Source organism: Sus scrofa, chromosome 17 (genome assembly GCF_054392235.1).
Source record: "Sus scrofa isolate SSC_HxYL_T2T_F1_AM1 chromosome 17, Sscrofa_HxYL_maternal_Yorkshire_Landrace_v2.0, whole genome shotgun sequence".
In the NCBI taxonomy this organism is placed as follows: domain Eukaryota; kingdom Metazoa; phylum Chordata; class Mammalia; order Artiodactyla; family Suidae; genus Sus; species Sus scrofa.
This window is the reverse complement of record NC_139399.1, coordinates 48,301,358-48,316,294: the sequence shown is the minus strand read 5'-3', so window position 1 is coordinate 48,316,294 and position 14,937 is coordinate 48,301,358. Positions and strand designations below refer to the sequence as shown.

Here is a 14,937-nt window from a genome sequence, read left to right as displayed (position 1 = left end):
CCAAATTCATTAGGTAGCACAACCTGCCCTACTTGCTCATTTCTCACCCTCACCCACTCCTTTCCACCCCCACATCTAGGACAAGGGGTTCTTTCTGCCTAGAACATTTCCCCTCTCACTCTTGCCCTGTGCAGCTCCTAACTGTCCTTGGTGTCCGCCTAAATACCAGCTTCCCATGGAGAGACCACCCTCACTCTTCACCCCACATTAGTATTCCACTAACTTTTCATAACATTCTTCATTTTCCACCCACAGCACTTCCCATCGTGCATAATTATATGTTGATTTGATTAAAATTATTAACAGAGAGTGCTCTTTCGATGATTGTAGAAGCCCTTCCGTCACTCTCCCCCAGTGGACTGGCAGAGCCTTGAGTTAGAACAGCGCCTGTGTCACTCTCCATTCTATTCTCTTGCCTTTTTAGCACTGCACTTACGCATAGCAAGACCTCGAAGAATGTGCTTCATTAGCTAATAAATGGATACACAGACTCATTTAATCCCTACAACCACCCTGTGAAGCAGGCATTTCATCAGATTTGGGGAAGATGAGTCGCAGTGGGCAAGTGGCTCGCCCGAAGTGGGGAAGAGTCAGATCCTGACCCAAGACAAATCCTAAATTCTGAGCCGGAATAGTTCCGTTCCTGACCTTTTGGCCTTGGTGAAGGGACCGGGGAGGAGGCGGACTTTGAGCCACGAGAAGGTTTTTCCCAGAGTACTCGGGTCATCCACGAGGGTCGCAGTGAACAAACGCTCACCTACGGAGACGAGGGTACGCCCCCTTCTCTCTCAGCGTGTTAAAGATCACAATCTGCTGCATATGCATAAGGGGACCAAAGGAGCCGAGATTCGGGGCTGCCCGGCATACGCCTGATCAAAACTACTTTAGACTTGAAGAGTTCAGAGCCCCTGGAGTTCTGCACACGTTGGTAGGACGTCTTCAAAAGGCTATATGTGGCAAATATTGGGGGGATAGTGGGCGAGAGTGACCCCAATTTAGGTCGTATGATCAGGCGTATGCTGTAGGCAGCTCGGTCCCGGGAGGGGTCCTCGGCCGGCTCGTCTAGAAGACCAAGGGGGCGTCTCCCCGGCTTCTTGCGGCGTCGGTGGCGAGCTGAGGTGGAGGCAGGCTGCGGCGGCGAGGGCGACAGCGGTGGCGGCGGCGCCATGGCAGGGCTTGCAGGTACTGTGGCATTGGCCTCCTGGGGGCGGGATGAGAGGCCCTCAATGCGGCCGCGCCGCCATGTTGTCCCTTCGGGGTCACCTTAGGCGTCGTCCGGTCCCTTTCAGGGGTTTTCCTTCCGTGCACCTTGGGCCGCCCCTGTCCGGTGTCACGTGATTGCCCTGTTTCGTCCCCAGCCTGGGCCTTGGGGGGTCCCTTCCCGGCCCGAGGGCGTGTCACCGGACTCCTAGGTTCAGATTCTGGCCTCCAAGGTCAGCGCTCGCCTGTTTGCTCTCGGGAGGGAGCAGGCAGAGCTAGGGAGCGCGGGGCTAGGGGTGCGGCCACCTTTTCTTAGACCCCGGGGCACATGGCAGGGGGCTCAGCTTCTGAGAGTCCTGTCACTCTGTCCCTGCCACTTTAATTGCATTTTTTTTAATCAGAAGGGACGTGGAGAGGAGAGAAAGGGGTCTCCCGCTCCCACGCCACCGCCTTGGTGCCCGGGGTGATAGCTTGACTCTCAGCTTTGGGTCGCGGGTGCTTCTTACTCCTTCTAATTTTCTATCAGGTCTGCCGACCTGTTCCCTTTCCTCCAGTACGTATGGGGAGTGGCCCTCAAGGGCAGCTGAAGGAATGGAATGCCTGGCACAGTAATGGCCTGAAAAGAAGAATGGGGGATGGGAGACAGTTGATTTTTTTTTTCTTCCCTCTTCCAGACCGCCTTTAATTTCCTTCCAGGCCTCCGTGTCCCTTTTCAACATTAAATGTTGGGTCAGACTGAGGTCTGTCCTAGGAAAGAAATGGTCTTTCTGTTTATAGGTTTGGTTCGTGTTTTACCCCTTTCAGGGAACTGGTGTGTTGGGGACAGCTTCTGTTTGCCCTGCCTGACATGGTACAACCATCCCCTCAGCCTTCTGGACGGCAACACCAAAGCCAGGACCAAAAAAAAAAAAAAAAAAGAAAAAGTTCCAGCTTAAGTGCTAAGGCCAAATGTTAGATCTTGTTTATTTATTTGTTTGTTTTAAATCAAAGACTAATTAATATCAAGCAAATCTGTTGAAAGATTGTGGTGCCCTGGGCGGTTTCCAGTGACCAGGTCAATTCCATATCTGACTTTGGTCTTGTTAGAATTGCTGCCAAAACCAGTTTAACTTTTTATCTATAATATGTTGTTTCAAAGAGGAATCTGGAAGTCTGGGTTTGGCTGTCTTTTGTTGTTGTTGTTCTCTTATCTTTGAAGCATATGCATTCCATTTCGAGCCTGTCACTGTGTGATATACGAAGGACCATGTGTTGCCTGGCTCTCTGACTTCCTGTTCTGGGAATGCTCAGGAATCTGGGTCCTGCTGGGGAATGGGCCCTGTGGGAGGGAGAGAGGGCAGCAGGGGTGGGGGTGAGCAAGATCATAACCAGGGAAGATGGTGACAAGTCTCTGGGGCATAGAGAGGAAATCAGAGGTCACCAGGGAAAAAAAGACTGCTGTTAGACTAATGTTTTGTGTGTGTGTGCATGTTTAAATCCTTAGGGGTAAACTAACTGCAAATTCAGAATCTCACTTTAGGGTGCTGGCTCCTGAGTAGATACAAGTTTGAAAGTAGATGTCTAGCAAATGGCTCACAACAAACCTGCTCCCTCATCCAACCCACGTGTAATAAGCTGTTGCTGTCCTGCTGCCGAAGCTCAAGAAGCTTGTCCTTCAGTCACAATCCAAATATTCCACAGGTAGAGGTAACAGTGTCATGTAGCATTCCACACAGTCATGGTACCCAAATCCCTTTGGGGTTTAACCTCAACTGATTAAGCTAAGAAACTAACATCCTTTGGGGGCATTAGTCCCAAGAGACTCCCCTGTGCTAGAGTCGCATGAAGCACTCCAGTCCCCTCATAATTCATCTGCTCTATCCTTGGCCTCATGGGGGCAAAGTCTTGAGGGGGTGGTGGAAACATTTTAAGGAAAGAGGGGGTGCTCTGGATTGGGGGGGGGGGCTTTGCAGTATAATAGTCACTTCCAATTCTTCCCATTGCTCTCTCTCGGAATAAAATGTTTTCATGGTATCGTTTCTGGAAAAAAATTTATAAACAAGATGCGTTTAGACCAGGCTTCTAAGCATTGCACAGGAATAGAAAATGAACACATTCCTTCCATCTTCTCTGGTGGACTGTGTTTCCTGCTGTAACATGAGGGTTTGGACGGGCGACTTAAAGAGGGGAGTGGACATTGCACATTCAAGCCACCTATGCCAGTGCAGCCCACCAGGGCAGCCCTTGCCTGGAGATCTGTCATCTCACCATGCTGCACTCAGAGCCCTGCTGATGAATGGAGGAAGCCCTGCAGTTGGGCTTTGCCAAGATCATCTGGAAAGCCCTAGGGCTGCTGCTTGCCTTTGAAAAGGGGGTTCCTACTGTGTTGAGAGCAGCCAGACACTTCCATGCTGCTAAGGCCTGTCTCCCTGAACCCAGCTACATTGTATCTAGACTGAGATTAGAACATCTGGGGCAGGGGGGCTATAGGCACACCCCTTGAAAGCGGGGAGGGGCACACTTCATTGAGAACACATGTGGAACTATGTTCCTGGTTCTCTGGGTTTAGTGTGGAAAACCACAGAAACTTGAGGCTTGCCAAGATACAGGCTTTCAGAAGGGGGGTGTGTGTGCATTGCCTCCTGCTGAGTCACCCTGGGGCAAGAGGAGACTTGCCCCACCTTCAGGCTATGGCTGGAGCTAGAACCACCCAGCTGGAGGAAGGTGAGGCTCTGATTACACATCTCCACTCCGATCCTGTTGCATCCTGATTGTGACTTTGATGGCAGAATGTTTCTAGTATGTTGGAGTTCACTGGGATCTTAGCAGTTCTTTTCCAGAAGGGTGCTGAGGCTGAGGGTTAGGAGTGACCTGACTGGGTTCTGAGGTCTACACCCTCTACCCCAGTAATTCTCTGATGTGGAACTGAAGTTACAGGTGCCTCTAAAGGTCCCAGTGGTTGGACTGAGAAATGCTAGGGGCCAGAAATGTCTGGCTCGAGGGGGTGAGGCACTTTGTGCTCTACAAGTGATTGTGACAACTGTGACTAAGGGATTTGAGGAAGTGGCAGAAAGATTTATGGCCCTCCAACTCACTCCCTGGATGTTGACCCAGGAGCAGGTGTGTAGTGACAGGGACACATAAAGCCAGAGACAAGGCTGAACAGGCGGCTGGGCCATTTGGTGAGGCAGTCAGCTGACCCCACGTAAAAGGAGCCCTGACTCACTGAGGAGTGGGAGAAGGGAGAGACAAGTCTGGAGCTGCAGCCAGCTCACCCACCCACCCTAGCTTGATGGCAGGGGAGAGCCCAGGGCCAGGGACCTGGTAAGCACCCGTAAGAATATGGAGGCTAGTGCTGGGAGAAGCAGAGAATCCAAGGGGAGAGTGAATGGCAGAGAGGCTCCCCAGGGTAGGGGAGGAGACCCTGGACAGTAGCAGACCAGGCAGGATGCCCTTGAAGTGGTCCTGGTAGATGTTATGGGGCTTGGAGGGATGTGGGGGGAGCGTCACACCACAACTTTTATCCCATACTTTTTGTCCAAAGTAGGGCCTACCCTACCCGGTGCTCTTTCTCTGGGGATCCTGGATGTGTTCTGAATTCCTGATGACTCTTTTAGTCCCTGTATCCCCTTTGAGGACTCCTCCCCCCTTTTCCCTCCTCCCATCTTTCCCACTAATTGCTTGCCCAGGCCCCTTATCCCAGGACAAGTAAAGGCACCCACCCCTTTGGGGAGGGAAAGGGGTCCCTTATTCCGAGGCCACAAATGAAGATGTCCATTTTTCTTTGAGTGATGGGAGAGGATGTGGTCCTTTATCTCAGGACGGTGTTGAGATGAAATTGGGGATGCGAGGGTCTCAGTTTATTCCCATTTCATTGCCTCTCCTCATTCCCCCAGGTAATGTGCCCCCTCCACACTGGGTGCATCAGCCCAGTCTTAGAAGGATGTATTGAAGCCGCAAAAGAAGTCACAGGAGACAAACTTTTTGGTGCGCCTCCACCGCCCCGCAGGGTCCTGGGACATTGCAAGACGGGGAGGTACTTTTTTTATTTTTTGTAGAGGCGGTCCCTGTCCTCCAGGAGCTTACAATCTAGCCGGGGAGACACAACTAATGCACACTTATACAATCATTACAGTTAGCGATTACCACAATATTGACCACAATTGCGTGAGACCTGGGGGATGCAAGATCAGTGAGGGGCTGGGGGCTTGGAGAAGGTGTTTTGGTAAAGATGGGATTTGTCTTCTTGTTCAGTAGGTCCAAATTGAGTGATGCATTTCTTTTGGGTGGGAGTGGGGGGAAAGGGGAATTGAAGGAGCAAAGGCAGCAAGGCTGGAATGTATGCGCCGTAGGCAAGGGACAGTGAGAGGGCCCCTCTCTGCTTCTTAACCCTCCTCCCTCGCCCTCTAGTCCCGCCACACAGGCACGCAGTTGTCACTTGTCTGCTGCACCAAGATTCAGGGCTTCAGCTGGTGATGTTGAACTGTCCATTCTGCTGGCTGGTGTGGGTGTCTGGATGTCTGTGGTGTGGCCTGCTGGCATGGCCGTGGCTGCCGGGCTTGATTGGCGCTGTCCCGACTTGGTCCAGATCAGAATGTGTTGCCTGTGCCCAGATCTCAGGGGTCTGCTCCCTCCATTCCCCCCTCCTCCCTCTATGCCACCGGCAGCAGGATGGGTGCAAAGGGGTGGGGAAGGAATCTGGTATTGTCGTCATTGTCGGTGCTGCTTCTCTGGGGGCCTACCAGCCCCTCACTGACCTTGGCAAGTGCTCCTCTGGCGAGAGGGCACAGGGGACGCCCCGTTCCTGTGCGGCACTGGCTCCCATGCTGGTGGAATTGCACAGGAGCACCTGGTGACACGGCCGCCCAGGGTTGGGGGCTGGAGCCTCAGTTGGGGGCCCGCTGGCGGCGCTCTCCCAGCACGTGCCGCCCGGTTCTCGACACGGTGTAGGCCAGCTTCTGCAGGGAGTACCTGAACACCTGTGACGAGATAGAGACCCAAGACCTGCCCTTAGAGGCGGGCACCCGCTGCGTGTCTGCAGCGCTGCCATGCCCGCCCCCGCCCCACCCCTGCCCCGCCCGCCTGTCCAATGAGGAGAGGCGGGTGCGGCGCGCTTGTCTGTCCACGAGTCAGGGCAGCTGGAGCTTTTCCAACTGTGCTGAAGGCTGCATGGCCGCAAGCTGATTGGACCCACAACTTAGGTATACCTCACTTCTCGCAATGGGCTGTGTCCCTGGAGGATTTCGAAAAGCGAATCCTACCCAGTAAATGCAGCATTCCAGGAACACCTTGAAGGAAATATGCGATTCCTTGGCAAAGGATTCCTTTAGCAGGGAATTCTTCCTGCAAGGGGTGCTTTTAGGGTAGGTGATTTTATGGGCAAAGCGCTTTCTTCTGATTTTTTTTTCTCTTTTTTTTTTTTTTTTTACACAAAGCGCTTTGCCTATATGTGATTTTTTTTTTTAGTAAAGCGAACTGTCCTTTTTTGAAAGCGCATTTTTTTCTCTTCTATTTTCCTGCAAAGAACCTTTTCCTCTGTTTTCTTCAGAGCTTTATCGATTCATAATTTTTTGGTAGTTCCTTTGTCTAATTTTTTCTGCAATGCGCTTTTTATCTAATGCATTTTTCCTGCCAAGTGCTTTTGTCTGATTTTTCCTGCAATGCGCATTTTCTAATTCATTTTTTTCCCGCAAATTTTTCTCTTAATTTGTTGTGTTCGTTTTTTGCGAAGTGCTTTTTTTTTTTTTTCCTGAGAAGTGCCTTTTTCTAACTTCTTTTTTATCCCACCCCCGCAAGTGCTAAATTTTTTTAAAGGAAAATTTCCCCGCAATGCGCAATTTTTTTAAGGCGGAAAATTTTGGCTATGTGAGCCGTAAAGTCTCTTTTCGCAAAACAGAAGTGCCCCGCCTCCCTCCTGGGGTCCAGTCTGAGTGTAGCGGGATTTTCTTACCCCGTTGGTCGCTAAGAGCTTCGGCGATCGTCCGCGGTTGGCGCCCGCCGCGCCCCAACTCTTTGTTCCCGGGCGGGCGCACTGGGAAGGGTCTACGCAAGGAGGAGGGCGCAGGGGGCGGGCGGGGCGTGCGGTGCCGGCCGCGGCATTTGGGCAGACAGGGATCGCGGCAATTAGGACCGGACGGGTTGGGAATGCGGCAGTTGCGACGCGGGCTTGCCGATTCAAGGGGCGCGCATCGGAACCCTCTCCCACCCAGAACCCAGGCACACTTACCTGCAGCAGCACGCGGAAAATGTACCAGCCGATGATGAGCAGTTCAGCCGAGGCTGCCGCCACTGCCGCCATGGTTCCAAGGGTGGTGGGTTGGTGGTTGAGAGCGAGTGCTGCCGGATCCGAGGTCCGCTGGTCTCTCGGAGTCCGCTGTTGGGCGCACTGCCGCAGCCGCGGTAGCTGCGCCTTAAGTATCCGCCTGCCGCCCAACTGCGCATGCGCACTTGGGGGGGTCCATGAGGAGGGGTGGCCGGGGGTGCTCCTCATTCGTCAGGAGAGGGAAAAAAATAATCCATCTGCTCTTTCCATACCGACCCCCGCCTCCTGAGTTCATCTTAGCCCCTTTCCAGAAGGTTCCGCTGTGCCCGCTTTTGAATTTTAATGTAGAATGGAGGGAAAATGCAACTCTTGAGTTAGCGCATAGAGTGAGAGTAGGGGTGCGCGCCTCTTTGTAGCGGAACCCCTCTCTCCAAGTCCAGGCCTGCAAATTCAAGCTGTGTCCTATGCCGCGCCAGATCACACCTTGGGCACGGATGGAAAAATCAGGGGGACCTAATTTAGAGAAAGATCATCTGTCCCGCGGAGCAAAAACAGGTGCCCCTTCCAGAAACTTGGCTTCACAGAACCCCTGCTCAGCACTCTTTTTCTAACATTCGATGTGTTAATTAAACCCACATCCTCTGTTTTGCGAGCGTCCCTGAGCGCGAACCTTTCTCTGATTCGTTCCTCACATCCCGCTTCTTACGGTTGCTAGATCTACACCGCTGGCGAATATAGGGAGCGGAGCAGGGCGCTGAGCCCTAGGCACAAGAGTAATAGTCACCGAGTGTCTACCCTGTGGGAGGGATTGGTGCCTTTGTATGCGCCGAAGGAAAGGGATAAGGTCTCCAAATAAGTGGTCGGAATGCGTTCTCAGATAGTTTTCTGTTAGGCGGGTCATTTCAGTCTCTGCTCCACTACCCTCCCAGGCCCTGGTAGGTCTTCTTCAGCCAGCGAGGTTCTTTGTGCCCGTTGTGCTGGGCGTCTGGTGCTTGGAGCGGGATTTTGCTACCGCCACCAGAGGGATCGTGGCTGCCGCCGCTCCGATTTCAGGCGCGCGGCGAGAAGACTGGAACGCAGTCTGCGAGCGCGGCCGTGGCGCACCGCTGCTCAAGAGCACTTCTCTCCAGCAAACTGCCTGGCACAGGGGCCAACTGGCATTTGCCCTATGTGGGTAGAAAATTAATTTTGATTAAAAGCTCATAAAGGTCAAGTTCTGTACACTGCCGGCAGCAGATGGAGAGCGTGAGTGAACCAGGAGAGGTCAGTTTGGATGAAGTAGTAGGGTGATTTTTTTTTTCCCCCTCTCCGTTGACTTTCGAAGAAGTTGGCTAATTTGGGCAAAATGACCCTGGACTATTTGAAAAAGCCAAGTTCGTCCCAAGCTGCCATTTTAAAACACAGTATTTGGTGGTGATGCCGCAGCGGCTTTCCGGAGCTTGCAAGGATCTGTTGCCGTTGTCGGCAATCTTCCGCCAGCAGTGCGCCGCTAACTACTTTAGCTCTCCACTGAGCACCTGCTGTGAGAGATACTAGATGCAGAATCCTTTTCTTATTCCGCGGGGCACAGCACGGAACCCATGGCCGTCCGGTGGCAACCACAGGGCGGTGTTGTGAGGTCTGGGCCCCTTGAGGACGGGCCGCAGCCCCAGGAGGCGATACATGATCTCTGCTGGGCAGGGCCCAGGCAAAGCCAGTCCACTGTGCCGGACCTGCCCTAGAGCCCACAAGAAGGAGAGACACCCAGGAACTTCCCAAAAGGGTGACTTGGACAGGAGTGGACTTCCATGGGTGGGCTGGGAGGAAAGAGCATTCACATTTGCTGTTAATCATGATCCATTTTCCCAAATAAGTATACATTTTGTTCCTGTTTTTTTTTTTTTTTTTTTTTTTTTTTTTGTCTGTCTGTCTGTTTTGTGTCTGTTTGTCTGTTGTGTTGACTTTTCTCTTCAGGATCCCTGCTGCCTTGGTGATCCCGGGCTGACAGCCAGAAAGCACAGCAGCTCAGCTCCTGGAGCGCGAGGGTTGAAGAAAGTGGTGGGCAGCCGCCTGCGCCCACCAGCTCCCATTAGGTCGGTTCCTGCAGCGGTGCCCGGTGGCCTTGGCGAAGGCCCTGTCCGGCAGAGATCATGTATTGCCTCCAGTGGCTGCTGCCCGTCCTCCTCATCCCCAAGCCCCTCAACCCCGCCCTGTGGTTCAGCCACTCCATGTTCATGGGCTTCTACCTGCTCAGCTTCCTCCTGGAACGGAAGCCTTGCACAATTTGTGCCTTGGTTTTCCTGGCAGCCCTGTTCCTCATCTGCTATAGCTGCTGGGGAAACTGTTTCCTGTACCACTGCTCCGATTCCCCGCTTCCAGAATCGGCACATGACCCCGGCGTTGTGGGCACCTAACAGCCAGCCCAGTTAGCTTTCCAAGGAAGCAGAAGACGGGAGGGGAGGCACTGACCTAGGTCATAAAGCATTGGAGTTTCAAATCCCGCAGCCCTGCGGGTGCCACATTCCTGACGGCGCCTTTTTGGCCTGTGATGTTTTATCCTTATAATGTGAATAATGGCACTGACCAGTGCTTTCGTTGTAGAGTCCTGTAGTCGTGGGTGGTCTTGTGGTTGTGTGTGTTCTGTCCCCATCTTGGCCCTTGGCTGGCAGGATGGCCACCCCCCTCGCCTCATTCCTTCGAGGAGTCTGCACCCATCCTGGTCAGCCGCCCCAGCATGACCCGGGCAGATAAGATGCTATTCTCATTGTCACCTCTGTGACCCTTTCTTGTCAGGGGGTCCTTCCTTCTCAGAATGTTTCTGACTCCGTCCCTCTCTTGGCTTCCTGTTAGTTTTCTTCTACCCCTTTCCTTTTTGGGGGAGCACCTGTCCAAGACAGGGCTCGTTTTTTTGCACTTATCTCGAATTTAAAGAGATTGCTGACGCCCGAGAGCCTCGCTTTTTCATCCTTTTTCCCGGCCAGCAGACTGGACAGAAATGTGTCTTGACTGCTGTCCACAGATCTTCAGTATTCCCCTGCCCCACTTCATTTTGAAGAAAGAAGTAACAGATGCATGTTGCTCTTTCACCTGGGGGTCTGGGCTCCTGCTCAGCAGCCCAGCTTCGCTTCCTTTGCCCTCCTCCTGCCTTTCTCAGCAGTCAGGGAGGTGGGGGGGTGCGTTCTCTCTCCCATGCATGCTCTGCAGGATTGATGTGTGGTGTGTTTACGTAGATCTAGCAGTCCCCAGCCGAGTGAATGGGAGAGTACTTGTGTGTTTCATAACAGCCATGATCCCCTTGATAGGTGTTTGGATATTTTTTGGTGTGGTGTGCCGTGCGTGCGTGTGTGTGTGTAAACGTACGTGTACAAGTACGTGTGTGATATCCCTTTTAAAGAAGCTTTATCGAGCGTGTTCTGATTTTGAGGTGTGGCAATAGCTAGCTATAGTAGGTGCCGCTCCAGTTTTTATTTAGCATGGGGATTGCAGAGTGACCAGCACGCTGGACTCCGAGGTGGTTCAGACGAAACAGAGGGGAGCAGTGGCCATCGTCCTCGTGCCAGGAGCTTCTCCAGTCCTGCGCGTATAGACTGTACGTTGTGAAGAATGCACAGGAAGACTTTGTGACTGTCACTTGCTTTTTTTCTTTTTCTGCGCTTCAGTAAAAGAGTTGGCAAACGAGACTGTCTCCTGGCCCCTGCCCCCTGGGGATCAGCATGACTGTCCTTACAGTCTAAACCATCCGTCTTTCTCTTGCCTGAAGGGGGAGGGAGGTGGGCCAGGCAGAGGACAGACCTGGAGGCAGTCCATCTAGGGAATGGGCCCGTGAGGCCACACTCGTGGAACATTTGGATTGCTATTCTGGAGCTTTTATTTCTGGTGTGTTCGTTGCACAGCTGTTTGAAATGTTTAATAAAGCTTTATAAACTTTACTCTGTGGTTTTATGTGGCTGCAGTCCATTTGGGTCGTGGTGTTGGATTTCTGAGTTGGTGGGGGGCAGGGGGCAGCATGGAGGGACTGAGTCCTTGGCGCCAGAGTACCTTAGTCCAAAAATTTGATCTGCTCTCTGGAGAGCAGATGGTGGGATTGGGGGTGGGGGGGGGGGAGCAGGGGGCAGGCCAGGCGGTGAACAGGAGGGAGTCTGAAAGTTTTCAGAGATGAGACATTTGCGTTTCTCAGCTCCCATGGCTTCTCGCCTGAAACTGTTTCCCTCCATAGGAGATTTGAGAAACCGATCCCTTGACAAACAACTTAAGACAGCTGGAGCTCTAATCATCAAGGATTTTTATGGTGCTGCTTTTGAAGTAAAAATAAAGTGAAACCCCTTATGGCATTTCAAGTGGAAAAATAAATAATGCTGGCCGTCCGCACAGGGGGCTCCGGGCGATGGCTGGAAGTGCGAGAGTGGTGCGCGGTTCTGTGCCGTCGATGTGCACGTGCTTCCTGTGGCAGTGACCTTTGAGACAAAGCCGGTGGCTTGTCAGGACCCTGTGCTGGGTGTCCACCTCTCCACCTCTTCTAGAAAATGTAACAGGAACCTTGCCTTGTTCAAGGCCCAGGGCTGTTGTGAGGGTTTATTGAGATAACAGTCTATAAGGGCTTTGGTCACTTCATAGAAGCTTATCTGTTTTAGCTCGGTTGCTAATTTATTGCTCTCGGTTTTATGTCGTTTTCTCTCGCCCTTTCAGTCTCCGCGTTGTCAGTTTATCCCTTTTTTCACTCCTACCCTTGCCTCTCAATGCTTTCCCTTTCCTTGGTCAAAACTTGCTAAAGATCTGTTCATTTTAAAGGTATTTTCAGAGAACCAAACCTCTATTGATTACATCTGCTGGATATGTTTCCTGTCTGGTGCTTTCTTGTTTTTATCCTGCATTTTTTTTCTTTTTTTCTGGGTTTCAGGATATATTTTGTGGTTCAGCAAAGTCTTGACAAACTGAGGAGTCCTTACACATGGAAACAGTGGTTTGCTCGGCAAACACTGAGCCCCTGCACTGGGCCTGCTGGGGATTTCAGGGGCAAGACACAGGCCTGACTCTCCAGGCACACATGATTCTAGCCTAGTGGGAAGACTTAAGAAAATAGACAACCTCAAATTCCAAAAACAAAACAAACAAACAAAAAAGGTTTTTGTGGCCACGCTCTCCTGTGGAGGCACCTGGATGATAAATGAAGCCAAGATTATTGCTTATTTTGTTCTCCCCCAGAAAGCAGCTTTCTGTTGTAGTTCAAGCTCGCTAAGGAGTCACAAACAGGCCTCCCTCTGAAAGATTTGTGACCCTTTCCAGCAGGGAGCCCACAGCCCACCCCCTCCCAAGGTGACTGCCAGATCAGCATTCTGCCTGCCCAACACTACTTTTCTCCTCCCCAGGGCAGCACTGGCTGCACTCTGCCCCCTCTTCCTAAATCACCTTTCAGGAAAATGAGAAGTAGGTACCTCTTCTGGAAAAGAGCGGGACACTAAGCCTTAGCAAACCACATCCTGTAATTCTGCCAGTCGCTGTGGCTCCTAGTGTGATGTGGTTGCTCACATGGTACCTGGTAACCACAAGATCCCGTGAGGCCTGGGTCTGCAGCCTGCTCTGGGCCTCAGTTTCCTTACAGGTAAAACGTGGTCCTTGGAGCAAACGTAGTCTTCCTATCCTTACTATACTGGGACTCCTTTCTCCTAGGATCTTCAGGTCCTCCTTGATGCACTTGAGGAAGGTGACTGAGCACTGGGGAGGTGGCAGTTCCCTGGCAGGACAGCCTGCACATGCTTTATGCTTTAGTCATTGTACCCCAGATAGGCCTCTGTCAGGAAGCCTTCCCAGATTTCTTCCTTCTCCCTGAAGATCCACTTGCCTAGATCACTGCACTCCGCCCTCTATTGAGTGCTAGCGCTAGTGCAGATTTCCTCTTCCGCTGTGACTGGGCTACCCCTCACCTCCCTAGGGGGCCTGCATTGTCATTTAAATCAAAGGTACTTGTCAGAATCCTGCTCAGGATTGGGGCGACACGATGGACAGGGTGGACAGTCTCTGACATCCAAGCTCATGGGAAAAGGGATGAGATTGGGCAGATAATCCCACAGATACACAGGACTCTGGGCTGTGGCACATGCCCTAAAGGAGTCTAGGAGGGGAGCTGGTGTGGGCCAGGGAGGATTGATGTTCAGGCTGAGACCTGAGGACAAGTATAACTGTGTGAGCAGTGAAATAGTAAATGGGATGTTATTTCTCACCATCTACTCAAGCATCTCTCTGCTTACAGCTAAAGAGACTGGGCTGGAAGAAATAAAGGACCACTAGTATCTGGTGATAGTGAGGGAATCTAAGGTTGACATCTTGGTGGCAGGCCCCCAAACTCAGTCCAGAGTGAGAAATCTTCAGTTTCCAGCTGACTGGAACCATTGCAAACAAGAGCCTGATGGGACTAAGGAGTGACACAATCCAAAGAGCGCTTAATTTAAGGTGGGATATTTTCAGTTCGGAACAGGAGCATGTGAGCAGAGAAAGAGCATGGCTGTCGAGAAGGTCATCGCCCTGCCTAGGTCATCAGCATGGAGAAGCGTAAATCCAAGGAGCCGTGGTGGCTGAGGAGGAGAAGGCAGGAGAAAGGCTGGGGAGGGAGGACAGAGAAAGGGGAGACACGGCCAGCCAACTCCCCTGGAATAGCTGTAGGAAGTCAGGGCGGGGAAGGGTCACTCCTTGTGTTCATTTGGCTGCCCCAGCGGGAACCCAGTCTCCTGGCATCTAGTGTGGAGCTCACCCCTCATCCCCAATGCCCTCACTCCCCAATACTGGGTGAAAGGGTCTGGACCTCACCCAGAACTAAGAAGTGCCCTCCTCCACACACGAGGGAAGGGATCCTGACTGAAAGCTGGGAGGGGGGCAGAGTTGGGTCTGCCAGGCTTCCAGGAGGGCATTGCATTTCCTGAGGGAAACTTTGATACTCGAGCGGCTCAAGGGGAGGAGGAGCAGCAGCTGAAGAAGGGTCTCCCTTTGAGGTGTCAGGACTCGGTGGTGGGAGTGGACTTCAGGAACAGTTTAGGATCCACAAACCTTGAGAGGCAAGGTTTCAGGGAGCCTTAGCTCTGTGCTCCCACCTTTGATCACACCTCCCCGAGCCTCAGTTTCCTCACCGGTAAAATGGAAATCATAACACCCACTGGAGCCTGGCTTAAGGCCAAGTTTTCTCAAATGTTCGTCTTCTCTTCTGTGCCCACCTTAATGGGCTCAGGCCTCTTAGGGGCCATCTGATCATCCAGCTCTCCCACTCATTCCTGTGAGGAGCCTTGGCCGGGCCCTGTGCCAAGCCCCAAGAACCTGATGCAGGGTAAGACCATGCCCTCCTTGTGTAGCTCCGCGGGGCAGGAGGGAAGGCAGCGAGGCAGTCCTGCAGGCAGGTAATTACAGGGCTATGTTTTCAGGGCTGCACTGAGTTAGGGAGCATCATTTGGGAGGCCATATGTCAGCACCTCAGCATGAATTCCCTTAATTATTTCTTACAAGCCCTGAAATGACAATCCCCTAAAAAGGAG

The 14,937-nt window shown here is 52.3% G+C and overlaps 2 protein-coding genes and 1 non-coding gene across 7 annotated transcripts in view; 2 read left to right on the top strand and 1 right to left on the bottom strand.

Moving 5' to 3' along the window:
• Positions 1-1,096: 1,096 nt before the first annotated feature.
• LOC100155728 (BLCAP apoptosis inducing factor) overlaps positions 1,097-14,937 on the top strand; it is a 28,915-nt gene continuing 15,074 nt past the window's right edge. For both annotated transcript variants that reach the window (XR_014832307.1, XR_014832306.1), the window contains exon 1: positions 1,097-1,182. This is a non-coding gene — a transcript (BLCAP apoptosis inducing factor). The remainder of the gene's footprint in view (positions 1,183-14,937) is intronic.
• Positions 5,161-7,566, bottom strand: NNAT (neuronatin). Of its 4 annotated transcripts, none has more exon segments than NM_001122990.2 (3): positions 5,161-6,158; positions 6,387-6,467; positions 7,406-7,566. In NM_001122990.2, coding segments are annotated over 3 exon segments (246 nt in total). In that variant the 5' UTR covers positions 7,478-7,566; the 3' UTR covers positions 5,161-6,065.
• BLCAP (BLCAP apoptosis inducing factor) lies at positions 9,536-10,022 on the top strand. The gene has a single exon (XM_085003875.1). It carries the CDS (start codon positions 9,571-9,573, stop codon positions 9,832-9,834), a length of 264 nt encoding a protein of 87 aa, XP_084860001.1. The 5' UTR covers positions 9,536-9,570; the 3' UTR covers positions 9,835-10,022.

Bases quoted from the DNA above. Each gene is read 5' to 3' on its own strand.
- NNAT (XM_085002873.1), bottom strand. From the start codon at position 7,477: ATGGCGGCAGTGGCGGCAGCCTCGGCTGAACTGCTCATCATCGGCTGG. The intron at 7,228-7,406 runs GGTAAGTGTGCC...GCCCTCCTCCTT, and splicing joins ATTTTCCGCGTGCTGCTGCA to GCGTAGACCCTTCCCAGTGC. The intron at 6,159-7,129 runs GTAAGAAAATCC...ATCTCGTCACAG, and splicing joins AGCTCTTAGCGACCAACGGG to GTGTTCAGGTACTCCCTGCA.
- BLCAP (XM_085003875.1), top strand. From the start codon at position 9,571: ATGTATTGCCTCCAGTGGCTGCTGCCCGTCCTCCTCATCCCCAAGCCC.